The sequence below is a fragment of the Rhinatrema bivittatum genome, chromosome 1 (assembly GCF_901001135.1).
Source record: "Rhinatrema bivittatum chromosome 1, aRhiBiv1.1, whole genome shotgun sequence".
NCBI classification, from domain to species: domain Eukaryota; kingdom Metazoa; phylum Chordata; class Amphibia; order Gymnophiona; family Rhinatrematidae; genus Rhinatrema; species Rhinatrema bivittatum.
The window spans coordinates 789,315,956-789,332,537 of NC_042615.1; the positions used below are offsets into that span (position 1 = coordinate 789,315,956).

Consider the following 16,582-nt stretch of genomic DNA (forward strand, 5'->3'; position numbering starts at 1 on the left):
CCTACTGCAGGGGAACAGAAGCTGCGTGATAGTGGCACGCGGGAGAGGAGGGGGGAACGCTGCCCAACACGGCCTCTGGCTCCCCGAGCAGCCTGAAGCCACAAACAGAGGAGCTACACTGCTCCCTTACCCCAGGCCGGGCCTGCTCTTATGATCAAACCAGAAATAGCTGGAGCGTTTGCTGCTGAAAGAAAAATGTAACTTTTTTCTTTCCTTTAAAGAAACAGCAGCAACAGCAAAGGAAGAAATTCAAGCAAAAAAAAAAACAAAAGGAATACTTCCCTGCTGCTAGCAACACCTCTGGGAAGGAGCCTTCAGGGGAAGAGAGGGAGCCAGGACCCCTGGATCTGCTGTGGGCTAAAGCTGATCAGGGATTACCAACTCCCCACTCACCCAGCAAAACCTGAGGGATGGCCCACGAAGGAACCTAACGCCTCAGGGAGGGTCTTCTAACTTCTCTTTTCTGTCCCTCCTTTCTTTCTTTTTTCTTTACTGCAGGATTGCACCTCTACCATCTGCTGGAGACAGAGAAATACTGAGGGACTGCAGGTGGCACTCTCAGTTATATAGCAGTGCCTCAAAGTTTTTAGTTCTCTGCCTCCATCTGCTAGGTAGGGATGCAAAACCCACTTGTCTGGCCTGATCTGTGGTACGAACAGGAACTCCACATGCCATCTGCTTTGGGGGGGCGAATATTGACCATTCCACTTTATTTTAAAACCTTTTTCATGAGCTCTGAGAGCTGGATCTGTGTTGGCTCCACTGGATGATGTCACCCACACATAATGGCTAATGTGTGCCTACTTGCCAATGGAGAATGCCCTTTGCCCTTTGTTTCGTCTTCATCACCTCTCTCCTTGCTTCTGCTCTTGCGTGAGCAAAGGGTAGGTTATTTGCAATACTGCAATCTCCCAATCCTGTTCCTACTACTATCACAGAATAAAAGACTGCAATGTCCATTAGCCCCATCTAATCTACCCAACCTCACTTCCAGTTCAACACCACACATCTTAGTTGATCCTGGATTTACCCTCACTTCTTCGCAACCAGAGTTCCTCCTTGAATTATGTTACTGATTTTGCCTCCATCGCCTCCACTAAGAGTCCATTTTATACATCAATCAAAAAAAAAAAAATCAAACACAAACCCACAAATTTCCCAATGTTGCTCCTGAGTCTACCTCTCTGGAGCATTATACTACGACCTACTGTTTCTCGCCTCTGAAAAAGAAAGCGGAAGAAGAGCTAGGAGGTTGAAGGGCAATCCAGGAGTAGGCTGAGTGACTCAAGTGCTCTGCAGGAGATCTTTTACAGAATGAGGCCAAGTTGTGGCTCTTTAAAAAAAAAAAAACAAAAAAAAAACAGCTACATTTTTATTGTAAGCCATTCACGATTAGCAATGGTATAACAGAGGGCGACTTGCATTTAGTGTAGTTAGAGCACAAGCTAAAATACCCCACTACCTTTCCCTAAATGTGTGAACATCAAGTTCCTTAACCTTCCTGTGCCCTCATTCTCTGGGGCAGGAACCTCAGATACATACTGTATGTATCATATATAAAATATACCCATTTTATCTTGTTCAGTGCTGCATACATACCTATAAATGATCCATTAAAGACAAAATTTAGATAAAAAAGAAACTTAGAAATAGGACTGAAAGGATGAAGATCAAGAACCAGACGAGCATGTATTCGGAGGCTCACATGTGGCATGGCTTTACAAATGCACGAGGATCATTTAGGATTCTGGCCAGGAGAAGCCAACCCACCTCGGCTGCCTTGATTCGGACTCTGAATTCTTCCGATTTGGCCTTAAGAAATTCCATATTCTGCATCCTGCTGTCCACTTTGGCTTTTTCAACAGTACACTGCTCTTCTGCTTTTCTAAGGTCCCTTCCCAAAGTAAACCAGAAAAAAAAGTTCCCTTTATAAATCAAAGTTTCCTCAAGACAGGCTTATTTAAATTATTCACACACACAATTTACTGCACACAAAAACAGATTCCTAATCCTCAGTGGCATCTTACAGACAACCAAACAAAAAACATGTCACTTCAATTACTTGCATCTTTATTGAACATCTTAAATTCTATATAAAAAGTCACAACCCAATTTAACTTAAAACTGTAACACAAAATTCCACCCTACACATGCTAAAAAAAATTGCTGACACAGTACAGGGATTGGGTGTAAAAGAGTTTTAAGTTAAATTGGCTTGTGATTTTCAATAAAGATGCAAGTAATTGTAGTGTGACATGTTTTTTGTTTGGTTGTCTGTATGATATTTATGTCACATCTATTTACCTTCAGTGTTCATATTATCTTATAGACTTAACCAATTAATTAATTGAGGCATGAGCTTTCCAGGAGAGAGTCCACTTCGTCAGATGCATCTTATTTTATTTATTTAAAATATTTCTATGCCACTCTATCCAAAGTCCTATGTGGCTTATGATATTTCAGTACATTTTGTTTTCTTGGGAAAGATTAGAATTTCTTAACATATCACAATTTATCGTTGGCCACTATAATGTCTGTCCATGTTTAATATCCTGTACGGATATATCTTTATTTTTGATGATGTTCTCCATGGAGGCCTAGGCCTAAGTCCTGTAGATGCTCTATGACTGTGTTTCAGTTTCTCTCTTCAATGAAACTGGTATTTTGTGCTATGGGGGGGGTTTCAACACTTTTTTTTTTTTTTTTAAATGTACACACAAGATATACCAAAGAACATATTTAGTACATTAACACAACTCTCATATACGTGGTCTGGGGTAGTAAAAAATGGGACTGGCACAGCTTTACTGCCGCACTACAGATGTAAACCTGCAACAGGTCAAGTTACACGTGTATATTTAATCGACAGAACTCGATCTTCAAAGTCGTGCACGTTGTGTTTGAAAATCAGGTTGGTTTTGACTGTGCTTGAACCCATGGGCAGAACACTCCTGAACACTTCATCCCTTATGCTTCTGTAACAAGGCTCAAGAAGTCACATTTTAGAATATTTCCTGTGAAATACATTTGGTCATCCACTGCAAGCCAGCTGGGGGCTCTGCTCACTGAAAGACCCACAAGAACTTTCGGGACCTGTTCCCCCACCTTTGCTACAGAAAAATGCGTACATACTCTTGTAGAGTTTTCTCCAAGACTAACGCTGCTGTTAGTTTCTTCCTTAGGTTAGTCAACTCCAGCTCCATTTCCTGGTTCTTGGATTCAAGCACAAGAAGCTCAGAGGTCAAATCGATCACAGCAGGTATATAGCTTAAAAAGAAATATAGGATTTTTATAGTCAGCACTGTAGCCCAAGTTCAGATTTAATAAATCTTGAATTTTTGCTTTTAAAAAAAGGGAAGCTTACTTGCATGCTATTCCCTGATCCACTGATGCTGACATAGATATTGGGCTATACAGGTTATATAAAAAAAAAAAAAAAAAAAAAAAGAGCGTGCACGCAGATCCTGAGCGGACCAAGTCATTCAGGTTTTACCCCTGTAGTGCCTAAGCATGCTGCATCTCAAATGAGTTCTTAAACATCCAGGAGCAAGCATGCCACCCCGCACAGAAAGGAGATGCATGCCACAAAATCCAGAGGGTCGTTGCTGGGCTAGCTCCCTCTTCCATGAGGCCTGAAGCTGGAAACGCACCCTATTTTTCTTTCTACACTTCCCAGGCTCTTAAAAATGTTTCTCTTTCCTGCAACTTCTGCAGAGGTGTCTGAGAAAAGGAATTGTAAGGCACCAGAAGCTAGTGTACATCATCTATAGATTAAAACCTTTTGTTGATCCAAGAAACATCAGACCCCCGATAATTATTGTATTCCCACCCCCCCGTCACCACTAAGGCAACAAAGATTGTACCTCTGTTTTTGAAAGGTTTAAAGCCCCTTTCATATATAAGGCAACACTCTTGCAAAAAGAGGTCCGCAAAAGCAACACTACATACGTAGAATTAGTGACAATTTAAAATCTCTCGTTATAAAAATAGCACAGTCTTTACAACAAACTTCTCCTTCTAGAACACCAATGGAATGTCTCTACCTTTTCACCATGATTATGAATAAAGAAAGCAGAGGGAAATGGATGAGAATTACCTTGCCAGCGAAGAGTCCTTCACTTCCAGCACCAGAGTACTGTCTACCAATTCATTTAGATAGCTGCTGCCCATCCGTGAGAGACTTGTGAAGGAGGGCCCCATGCTCTCCAGCAGCAGATCTTGAAGAAAGCTGGCTAAAGGACACACGGAGAGCATAAACAAGTAAATGCATCGCTCAGAATTTTGTTTGTACTATGTGTGTGTTTCTTGACTATGTTATTAGCTCCAAGAAGTGTATCTGTACAGCGCTGACCTTTAAACATTATACTTTCTACTACTACTATTATGTATAAACAATGGTGTTTAAAACCAAAAAAATATCCTTCCCATTAATTCCATGAACAATGTGTACTCTGTCTGTCCTAAACCAGGAAACCCAAGTCTCACTTCTGATAAGACTTGGTCCTCAAGCAGCTCCTCCTTTTTCTGCCCACGGCCCTTCCCAACAATAGGAGTAACTTTTCATGTATTAGAAGCTGCAGAAATATCTGCAAGAACACGAGTTAAAGATTTACCCCAAAAAATGTCCTCTTTGCAATACTTTACATCAGTTGTATTACTTCTTGGTAGCTCCCGTACAGGAACATAACAGAGAAGCAGAATGGTTATCCCGCAGACAGGAAAATATAGAAAGGACAGATATCAAAACTTTTGTAACAACGAAAGAGCTGAAAGCCAGGTTAAAATAAAACTCTAACTGGAAAAGCCCTGGCCCTGATGGGGCTCCAATTTTGGCTACACCAAGATCTGGCAAACTGTAAAAATCAGTTGATAAGACACCCAGAATTAATACCACAATGGTTAACGGGATAAACATTGACTTTTGGTGATGCAATGTACCTGAGAAGTTATGAGGCAGCTGGAGTCTACTACATATATGCATTAAAACACATCTCGGCTAAGGGTTTTTTTTTTGGGTTTTTTTTAATTTAACATAAGGTTCCATGCAAGACTGCCAGCACCAAGATCCAGGCTCTAAGAAATAGCCTTCCAGTGGAGGTGGTAGAGACAAAAACAGTATCTGATTTCAAGAAAACATGGGATAAATATAGGGGATCTCTAAGGGAGTGATGGGAATTGTAAGGCTACAGATGGGCAGATTGGATGGGTCATATGGTCTTTTTTTTGCCATCATATTGCTATGTCTCTAAGGATGACTTGGTGAAGGAAATTTTCAGGAATATTTCTGCTGTGCAAGATAGGCAGTGTAAATGGCAGTCTTCTCTAGATGAGATAAAAGACAAGGTGAAAAAACATTTGGTGAAGATCGCGGATATTGATCATCAGGTGGCGGCACAGGAAACATCAAAACAATTTACCACCCAGTTAGCAGAACTGAACACACAGAACTCCATTCTCATGGATCGCATTGAGGACGAGGACAATCATGCATTGAACAATGTATGCATTATTGGGCTTCCCGAATAAGTCAAGGATATAGGTATAGTTACCAGAACCTTAAGCCTCTCCCTGGTAAGTGAGCCCATTGCGGGTATATCGGTTGGGCCTACTAAAAAATGGCGCTTATAGACCAAGAAACTATTTATATACGCGTGAGGTTTTTTCTCTCATAAAAATGGTCTCAAACATTTATTTATTTATTTAGAAAAGTGGTGTCATAAATCATCATTGTAACTCTCAATGTGAAAATACAGTTCCATTGAACATTTTTCAGGCTTTTTCCCAAGCTGGGTGGGACTCTGGACTGATCCGTGGTACTACAGGAACGAAAATTAGCAGGTAAGAACCAATTTTCCTTTCCCTGTACATACCCGGATCAGTCCAGACTCCTGGGATGTACCAAAGCTTCCCGTACCCAGGGTGGGACCTCGAGAGTCCTACTTGAAGCACACTTTCTCCAAAACCCCCAGAATCTGGGGCCTGGACATCCAAATGATAGTGACAGGCTAAAGTGTGCAAAGACTTCCCAAGTAGCCATTCTACAAATCTCCAGTGGCAAAACTTGCTGACACTCTGCCCATGAGGCCGCTTGCAACCAGGTAGAATGCGCCCAAAGACCGACCAGAACCGGATGACCCTGAGAAACTTATGCAGAGCCAATCGCCTCCTTCAACCAGCATGCGATAGTGGCCCTAGAGGCCTTTTGCCCCCTTCTGGGGCCACTCCACAACACTGTTCGTAAGCTTCCAGGTAATGCAACAGAGCCCATCTCATGTCCAATCTCCATAAGTCTTTAGCCTGAGGAGAGGGGGAATCCGAAGCCGGAAAGGATGAGAGCTCCATTGACTGATTCAAATCAAAGGAGGATACTCTCCAGATGCATTTCCTCCTAGCTGAGCAGCTCCCAGGCTTCTAAGGCTCTCGGTATCACCCTGACAGTTGATGTAAGCCACAGCTGTCGCATTGCCTGACAGGACTCTCACCAATCTCCCTCGCACCATGGGGAGAAGACCCTGAAGAGCAAGACAAACAGCTCTGGTCTCCAACTGGTTGATGGACCACGAGGACTCTTTCGTCGACCAATGACCCTGCTCCAATCTGTTCCAACAGACTGCAGCATCCGTGTTTACCACTGCCCAAGAGGGGACTTCCAGGTCTACCCATCAGCGAAGCTTGACCGGGATGAGCCACCAGGAGAGACTGGACCATGCAGACTCAGTAAGAGAAAGGGATAGCTGAAACTGTTTGGAGATCTGGTCCCATCGGGATAGTAAGGCTGATTGAAGAGGCCTCATATGAGCAAAGGCCCATGGAACCAGCTCCAGGGTGGAAGCTATTGACCCAAGGACTTGCAAGTAATCCCAGACCCTGGGCAGGTGCTTGGTCAACAACAAGCAAACTTGGGATTGCAACTCATGGATCCACTCCAGGATGAGGAAAATCTTGCCCAACCTGGGTCTGGAATGAAATCAGGTGACTTTTGGCCAAATTGACTATCCAATCCAAGGACCGCAAGAGACACAGGACCCAATCCACCACCTCCGAATAGAGAGACTCGGACTTCGCCTGGATCAACCAGTCATCCAGATAAGGATGCACCAGCACTCCCTCCCTCCGGAGGGCTGCCGCCACCACCACCACCTTGGTAAAGGTTCTGGGCGCTGACACTAGGCCAAAAGGCAGGGCACAAAACTGAAAATGTTCTCCTAGAATCATGAACCTCAGGAACTGTCATTGGTCAGGCCAATTCCTATGTGCAAGCAAGCCTCTCCCTTGTGGACGACTGCAATTACTGACTGCAAGGACTCCATGCGGAAACGCAGTACCCTGAGTGCCTTGTTCACTTCCTTCAAATTGAGAATGGGCCGGATGGTGCCCTCCTTCTCTGGCACTACGAAGTAGATGGCATATTGGCCTGCCTTTCGCTCTGCAGGAGGCACCAGCACGATGGCCCCCAACTCGCTGAGGAGATGGACAGTGTCTCACACTGCCCACTTCTTTTGCTTGTAAGAGCACAGGGAGACGGGATCCTGAAGGGCCGAGCAAATTCTAAAAAGTGTAGCCGTGCCTTATGTCTAAGACCCACTGGTCGGACATGATTTGGGCCCATTCCTCGAAAAAAGAACCAGCCGACCCCCTATCAACGGAACAGAGGAGTGGACTGGCCTCGCCTCATTGGGAAGATTTAGCTCCTCCCGTTTCTTGGGACGATTTGTCTCTGCCAGGCTGGCAGCCGCAAAAGGGCTGACCCCCACGACTGCTGTCTGCCCAAAGTTTGCCTTGAAGAAGAACCTGATGAACCGTATTCTCTCCAAGGGATTTGATCATTTCCTCCAAATCCTTGCCAAATAGCAATTTTCCCTTAAAGGGCAAAGAACCCAGCTGCACTTTGGAGGAGACGTCCGCTATCCAATTCCTCAACCAGGAGCCTGCGAGCAGAAACAGAAGACATCATGGTCCTAGCCGAGGTTTGAAGTAGATCGTACAATGCATCTGCACTGTAGGCTACCACAGCTTCCAGCCATTCTGCCTGAAGGGAGTCTGAAGCTGCCAAGGACTTATCCCCTTGCAATTGCTGCACCCAGCGAAGGCCTGCTCTAAACATAAAGCTGATACACATAGCTGCTCCAGCTCCCACAGCAGAAACCTCAAATATCTTCTTGAGATGACACTCAAGCTTCCTATCCTGAAGTTCATGAAGCGCTGCAGCACCAATCACTGGAAGTCTTCCTAGTAAGCACTGAGACTGCAGCATCACCTTAAGGACCCTGAGAAGATCAAGCGCCTCTACCAGGAGAGAGTATAACTTGTCCATCCCTGACGGACCTTGTGCCCTGTGTCTGGAATATCCCGCTCCCTATGGATCTATGGCCCCAACTAAGCGCCCTTCTGGGGAACCTCAATACCCAGGAATGGGGGGGGGGGGGTAATTCCTCCTTGCGGAACAAGCGGACCACTTTGGAGTCATCCACCTTTGACCATTGGCATCTCCATCAATGCCTGTACAGGATCCTGGTCTACATCCGAGTCCACTCCTTGAGGACCCTTGGTGAGTGGGTCATGCTGGGTTGAAGCCGCAGAAGAGGAATCTGCCACGGGCTGGGCTACAGAGGGTCACTGGAGACTTTTCAACTTCGGGACTCCCCCCCCTTGCTCTGAGGCCCTAGGTTTCTTGGCAGCCGAGGCCCCCGCCTTCTCAGGGGCTTTGGGCTTCTTAACCACCCCAAAGGGAGCCCCCTTTTTCCCCATGCATCTTAGTAGATCTTCTGGCCTTAAAGGCCTTGTGCAGCAGGAGAAAAAAATCAGAGGTGAAGGAGGAATAAAAATCCGAAGCCTCCCCGGGTTATCCATCGAAAGAAACATCCTGCTCCCCCGCGATTCGGCCCCCTCCAAAGGCACCAGCCTGCGGAGAGAAAGGAGGAGGGAAATCCCCCAGTCCACGCAGGAGAATCAAAAGTAACCAAAATGGCCTCCATTCTCGTGCAGCAGCCTCCGGAGGGCTGCTGCGCTGAAGACAGCCTCCCAGTGCGATGACAGTTTCCCCCCTAGAGTGCTTCCCAACGTGCCCTCCCCACCAGGAAGGCATCTGGAACACATGCCACCGCACGAAAGCCTTGTGCTCGCATCCCCACAAGCGGAGCAGGCCAAACCACGCAGCATTTGGAGCGGTGAATTTGGCAGAGGGTAGCGAAACCAGCGGGAGAAAGACGCCGGGGGGGGGGGGGGGGGGGGGAAGACAGAGAAAGAGCCTCCACAATGGGCAGAAACAGGACCCCAGCCACTGCTCTGCCTACCTGCTCTTTTCCTTCCTAACTTTTTTTCTTTTAATAAAAAAACAAAACAAACAAACAAAAAAAACAAACCCACAAACTTTACCAGGATAACAGGCTGCAGGTTCAAAGGGTGAGTGAACTGGACTCCCCGGTGTCAGCCCTGACCGGCCACCAAGAGGGTGAGTCTCTGAAGGTCCCTGACTCTCTGCTCAAATGCCTCAACTACCAGGGGGGATGGTCCCACCAGAAACTGACTACCCCCTGGGAGGCTGTAGAATCTTCTGCCTTTAAACTGTTCTTTTTCTTCTTCTTTTTTTTTCCAGTCAGACTGCAGGTTTTGCACCTCCACCATCTGCTGGAGACAGAGAAATACTGACAGACTGCAAGTGGCACTCATGGTAGAGGGAAGTATCAGTCAAAACTTCTCTGTCTCCATCTGTTGGTGGGGAGGCAAAACCCAGGAGTCTGGACTGATCTGGGTACGTACAGGGAACTATATAATCATAGATAAAAGCATGGGAAATAAATATCCGAGAACACCATTTGTAGTCAAATTCAAAAGCATTAATATAGTCTCTTTTTTTGATTGATAAAACTACTACTGATCTTAATGGTCATTTTGTATTAATTGAGGGAGGGGTCTATGTATAAAAAGAAATTTATTGGGGAATATATGCTCCAATATTTTTTTCTCACAATTGGTTATCTTGATTAGTCAGTTCTCACATCATTCAGTTATTCTTGGGGGGGGGGGGAATTTTTATTTGATTATGGATCCTTTCAATGCATATCCAGCATAGCTTTCTGCTTCAACGGCAGGGGGGATGAAGAAAAGATGTTTTATATTCAGACATATACCAACAAGGACTGAATTACATAGTCTGGGAAAAACAAATAAGCATGGATGTAGCTTGCTTGTTATGGCGGTTACTACTTCAAATCAAGCCCGATACTTCACTTAGAATACATATCCAGCACAGCTCACTGCTTCAATGGCAGGGGAATGAAGAAAAGAGGATTTATATTCAAACAACCAACAAAGACTGAATTCACAGACTGGATAAACAAGCGTGGGAGAAGCTGGCTTATCACAGCGGCTACTACCCCAAACCAATTAGCTGGATACTTCTCTCAGATGCAGCTCCAGCACTGCTATCTACAATGGTGGGGGTGGAAGGGAAATAGAACCAAAAAAGTTATTTAAAAGGGACAAGAGTAACAAAAAGTGTGAAAGCTTGCTGGGCAGACTAGATAGACCATTTGGTCTTCCTCTGCTGTCATTTCTATGTTTCTAAGATGGATGCCAAGCCTCTGTAGTGGGTGGAAGGATGAGGGGGTTTTGCCTTGTAGTCTGGATCTCACATGCATACTAAGAAAATGACACCTGACCATGGCTTACATGAAAATATGAAAAGCTATATATTTTCTGTATAATAGTCAGAAAATATATGCACAAAATGGACATTTATAAGAACGCCTGGGTCACAGAACAGGTTATATATTAGCACAATAAGCAAGAGTAAATATTATTCCCCAACTAATAGGGAAAATTATATACAAGGCCTAGCAAAAGCTACCATTTCCTGGATAAATACTCTCTTAACTCTCCAGTCGACAGTCACAAGCGTTATCTCAGGGGAGGGCTGAAACGGTACTGGAGATACTTTTTTTTTTTTGGTCATCAAGATGGGTCTTACTGAAATGATCTGTTCAGCTCTTGGGAGAGAATCTGCCCAGCCTACTAGCTGCTAGGGTATTAAGTCTTTGGGTTGCACATGTGCTGTGCAGTTTTGTGTCCTAACGCTCCTGATATATTGCCAAACTAACTGATAAGGAAAACTACTGCATGTATCAAGACAACTCCGAAATGGCGGATATCTTATGGTTTATTCACTACCTCTAATTGCCATTTTGTACAGACCTTCTCTCTCTCTCACGTGCATAACTATTAACCTTACACATTATGTAAACCTGAACACATTATGCTGGACACTCAGGATAATAACCAAAAATCAGAAGTGTCATCAGTGTCAATGTAAAATAAAAGCAATCACATAGCTATTAATTCAGGTAACATGTAATCACTATTGTGAAACAAATATGCAGGTTATACGGTGCCTGTAATCCATTATGTATTAAAGAAGTTGTACCATAAATTAATTCTAGGCCTATGCCAGGTGCTTTCCAATCTTCAGCACTAGTGAAACTACATGGTCTGCGCTTGACTGAGCACAGTCTGTTAACTCTCTAACTGCCAGCTGGCTGTAAGTGGTATTTTTATTCTTTTAATTAAGTCTTGTCTCCATCTCATACTTTGTAACTCTCTGCTTGTGACCTTGAAGAGTTCAGGCTTCAAGTTAGGAGGAAAGGAGGGGAAGGGAGAGCTGTGAAGCAAGAGCTGCAAGTTTTACAGTGAACTTAAGCACAAAACTGCATGCTTTAACAATCTGACTAAATCAATCGCTTTTTTCTCTCTCGTAAGGGACTAAATTAATCCTTCACATGATACAGCAAAGCGACGTGCGTAAACCTGTCCCTTACTACCTGACACAGCCTCCTAAACCGTTGTCCCGTGGCACACTGGTGTGCAATGGGAAAGTCACCACTACCTGACGCTCAGATCCAGATCTACACTTGGGCTCTGTTAGCAGCACGTCACAGTAACAAGAGTCACCAGCAGTAGCACGTAAACATTTAGGAGCTCTTTTGTCTGAACATGAGTAACTGTGCATCTCTCTCTTCTTCCTAGCTACAGCATAAACCCTGGAATGTGGTAATTAAAAGGCAGCATGGCGGGCATGGATCTTGTTTTCTTCGGTGCGCACGGCACCTCGTCATCTTTCCCCCTTTTGAGCTCCCCCCCTTTGAGTTCTTCCAGCCTCTATCTTGTCCCCAGGACAAGTGAGACGGGGAGAGCAGGCACTGAGCACTACATGCGACTCACTCCGAGCGTCGGGAGCAGCAGCAACGGAGACTTTCTGGCTGCCACATTTGGCAGCCAATGTAACCGAGTCGAGAGCCTGCATCATATAGACTTCTCCTGCATTTGTAAATAGAGAGAAAGAGGCCCCTTCTAACTTTGTTTTAAAATATGCAAAAAAGACTGGTGGGCTTTCAGTACTTTACTAACTCTTCTTTTGACCAGGAGTCCTCTCCATGTCTGCATTGCCTGCACATAGAAGTTGGCAAGCCACACAACTTTTTTGTTAATGTAGGTGGTCCTTGGGCTTGAAAATGTTGGGAAACACTGGGCTAGACAGTTGAAGGTTGAAGCATTGAAGAAAAAAAAAAAAAAGTATGGGACTTCAGTTTTTGATGAAAGTATTAGTTATTAGATGTTTTGCAAATACTGCATCCTGATGAAGTTGATAACTCATTGATTACTCGTTTTTTCCTGCACTCATGACTCATTCTCGTACCAACTACCTGTTTATTTCTCCCTCTTTATTTTCTTCAGTAAAAACAGCCAATAGTGGAGAAATGTCTATCTCTGATCATGCTCCTGTTTCTATGTTGATTCAGGTGGAGAAGAGAGTATCCTAAGCATTTAAGTGGAGTTTTAATGCCTCTTTATATCATAATACAACATTTTGCACTTATTTGAAACATGACAACAATATTTGGATATGAATATTATTCCTGAGATTACTCTGGATATAGTTTGGGCAGATCGAGACAGATACGAGTCCATTTGTAGTTGTTCCAGACAGACTTAATACAGGGATTTATAGATTCAGAGTAGTTTCTAGAAATACTAGATCTGATTTCTTTCTGAAATGTGCTCACTGGCCACTGTGAATTTAAAGAGAAAATGCACAACAATTCTGTTTTGAATTTAATGAGAATGTCCAAATGATTCTTCATATTAAGAGAAATATCCATGAATATGTGTTTGAAGCTCACCTTCAGCTGCTGTCTCTGCTGTCTTCAGTTTAATATCTTCTATAACCAAGGTGATATCCTTGTCCCTGGCTTCGTTACATTCTGCTAACTGGTACAAAATATCTGTGGTCCGTGTGTTCACTTCATAATGCGAAATAGGTTTGTCACCAAATACCTTCTTCAGCCACAAAATTATCTGTCAAATTAAACCATGAAGCCCTTTTATTTTAACTGAAGAGCAATACCAAACCAGCAATCAGCAATTGAAAACAAGAGTACACCTATTAGTGTCCATGAAGAACCAAGAATTGCTATAACTGACATGCAGGTTTATCTTGACATGGTGGATTTATAAAATTCAGAAAGGACATTTTCCAACATTCTGGATTGCTTTAATTAATTTTATCAGGTTTCTGGTTACCAAATGAGTCTGCTTTAATTGATGAATGATATGCAATTATTTTATACTGGCTTCACAGAGTAGCGAGTTGCTGAGAACTCTTACTAGTGTGAGACAGCACCAAATTCAGAGGAAGGAACCTATTTCTTTTAACTTTGTCATGTTAAAATTCTAATAAAGAAGGATATAATATTACAGAAAAACAAACAAACAATCATAGAGGAAGAGGAAGAATAAAGAAAACAAAGGTACAAGCCAAACCAGAATCAGTTATATAAACAGTATACCTAGAATTCTATGGCAAATTTGCATATGCTTATGTATTAAGTGTAATTTTCTTCTAACTCTATAAAATAAAGTCATGTTCTGATATTTCTGTGTCCAATTAATTTCATTTTTTGTAGCATCTGCTTCAGGTTTTAGTATAACTGGTGTCAAGGGAGGTGCAAACAAGTACACGATAAACCCACTGGTCCCCACTATAAAGCTAGTTTGCTTACCGTATACAGATATTTCCAGACAGCAGGATGAATTAGCCATGACACGCAGGGTGACATCATCCGATGGCGCTGAACAGATCTCTCTAGCTCGCAGTTTTACTGCTGAGCATGTATGGAAGTTCCCACCTGCACGCGCTGCCTCGCGAGTCCCTCAGTCAACTGTAGTGCTTAGCTTTAGCTAGGTAGCAAACTCCCCAGGGAGACAGGCAGGTATTAAATATGGATAATTCATCCTGTTTTCTACAGAGAACCCCATTTATAATAAGCAAACTTGCTTTCTCCATCAACAAGTAAGACTGAATTAGCCACATGTGAGGAGTCCCAAGCCCAGGGCTGCGTGGAGGGCACTTGCTGAATAAGCAATATGGATCTCCCATAGAGAGTGGACACCTGCTCTCCCCAGTACCGGTCACCAGCAGCCACTGACCAGACTCACCACCGGTTGACCTTGAACGCCTGAGAGAAGCTGACTCTGACAGGACGTGAGCAGCTTCTTTTTTTTTTAAACTTTATTCCTTCCACAGAAAGGGAAACCTTTCCCACAGGAACAGTGATGTCTGGGAGAGCAGCCACGGAGGGCCGAGGGAACCAGAATCTCTAGCTATCAGGCCCTCCTGGTGGAGCACCTGCAATCCTTCAGTATTACTGAGTACCCAAGCTGATACCGCAACACCTCCAACCAATTTATGAAACAATATCCCCCGAACGAGCAGAGGAAAGAAAATCCAACTTATAACTATAAACAATATTTCAAACTAGGACAAAAAAACCTGTGCTATTCTTCAGACAATAAAGACAGACAAAATACAGACCGAGCAGACTCTCTAAATGCACACACCTCCCTGGGCAGGACTCTGGACTGAACTGTGGTACTACAGGAACAAACATTAGCAGGCAAGAACCATACCCAGATCAGTCCAGACTCCTGGGAAGTACCAAAGCTTCCCTAACCTGGGTGGGACTGTGAGAGTCACACTCGAAGGACGCCCTCTCCGAAAACGGTAGATTCCTGCGCCTGAACATCCAATCTGTAGGGTCTGGCAAAGGTTCGTAAAGACGTCTAAGTTGTCACTCAGCAAAACTCTTGTGGGGACACTAGCTGACACTCAGCCCAGGAGGCCGCGTGGGACAGAGGTGAAAGAGCCCTTAACTTATCTGGGGCAGGACGACCACGACAAATATAAGCGGAAACAATGGCCTTTTTCAACCAACGGGCAATCATGGCTTTTGGAGTCTTTTGACCCTTCTTTGCACCACTCCACAGCACAAAAAGGTGATCCGACACTCAAACTGTTTGTCACCTGCAGGAATCGCAACAAAGCACGCTGAACATCCAAACGTCTTAACTCTTTGGCATGAGGCATACCCGACTCCAGATTTTGGAAAGCCTGAAGTTCTATTGACTGACTCAGATGGAAAGCCGAAACCACCTTAGGCAGAAAAGAAGGGACCGTCCTCAACAAGACCCCTGAATCTGAGATCTGTAGGAAAGGCTCCCTACATGACAAGGCTTGAATCTCTGACACCCGTCTAGCCGAATAAATAGCCACCAAGAAAACCACCTTCAAAGTGAGAACCTTTATGGCAGCCCTTCAAGGAGGTTTAAATGGCACCACACACAAGCCCTTGATAACTAAACTAAGTCTCAAGAGGACAAACATTACAAATAGGAGGGCATAAATGCTTCGCTCCTCTGAAGAAGCGCACCACATCTGGATGCGCTTTAGGGGCTTCCCATGAACTTCGCCTCGAAAACAGCCTAGGGCTGAGACCTGTACTCTCAAGGAGTTGAATGACAAACCTTTAATCAGCCCTTTCTGCAAAAAGGCCAGAGTCTGCGACAATTAGGCTCGCTGAGGGTCAATCCCTTGATGAGCGCACCAAGACTTTAAAAAACTCTCCATACCCTAGCAGACACCAAAGAGGTGGAAGAGTTTCGAGCTTGCAATAAAGTAGTGATAATATCCTCCGGATATCCCTTCTTCCTTAAACGCTGTCTCTCAAAAGCCACTAGACAAAAGCGATCCACCTGATTTAAAAATATGGGTCCCTGACACAGCAGGTTTGGAAGATGTCCCAGCCTCAGTGGGCTGTCCACCGCTAGATTGACCAGATCTGCAAACCAAGGCATGCGAGGCTACTCTGGAGCCACCAGAATTACTCTTACTGGGTGGATTTCTATTCTCCTCACTATCTTGCCCACCACAGGCCAAGGAGGAAATATGTATATCAGAATGTCGCTTGGCCAAGAAAGAACCAGGGCATCGACCCCTTCAGCTCCTTGCTCTCTCCTGTGACTGAAGAATTGAGGAGCTTTGGCATTCCGCTGATTTGCCATTAGATGCACGAGGAAAACCCATCTATGGGTAATGACATTCATTGCTTCTTCCGATAGCTCCCATTCTCCGGGATCTAACTACGGATGGCTGAGAAAGTCTGCATGCATATTGTCAGACTCCACAATGTGGGAGGCTGCTATGAAAGACAGATGCTGCTCTGCCCCAGACAGACATCAGCAATTCCACTTC

At 44.3% G+C, this 16,582-nt stretch overlaps 1 protein-coding gene across 2 annotated transcripts in view; it reads right to left on the minus strand.

Annotated features, from left to right (window-relative positions):
• The window catches only part of HAUS1 (HAUS augmin like complex subunit 1), a 43,791-nt gene that overhangs the window by 18,190 nt on the left and 9,019 nt on the right, over positions 1-16,582 (minus strand). Inside the window, exons 2-5 of one of the 2 annotated variants that reach the window (XM_029580809.1) lie at positions 13,176-13,350; positions 4,097-4,232; positions 3,133-3,267; positions 1,771-1,894 (exon numbers count right to left, since the gene is read on the minus strand). In XM_029580809.1, the coding sequence (XP_029436669.1) occupies positions 1,771-1,894; positions 3,133-3,267; positions 4,097-4,232; positions 13,176-13,350 (570 nt within the window). The remainder of the gene's footprint in view (positions 1-1,770; positions 1,895-3,132; positions 3,268-4,096; positions 4,233-13,175; positions 13,351-16,582) is intronic. The other variant, XM_029580817.1, reaches the window with a different exon arrangement.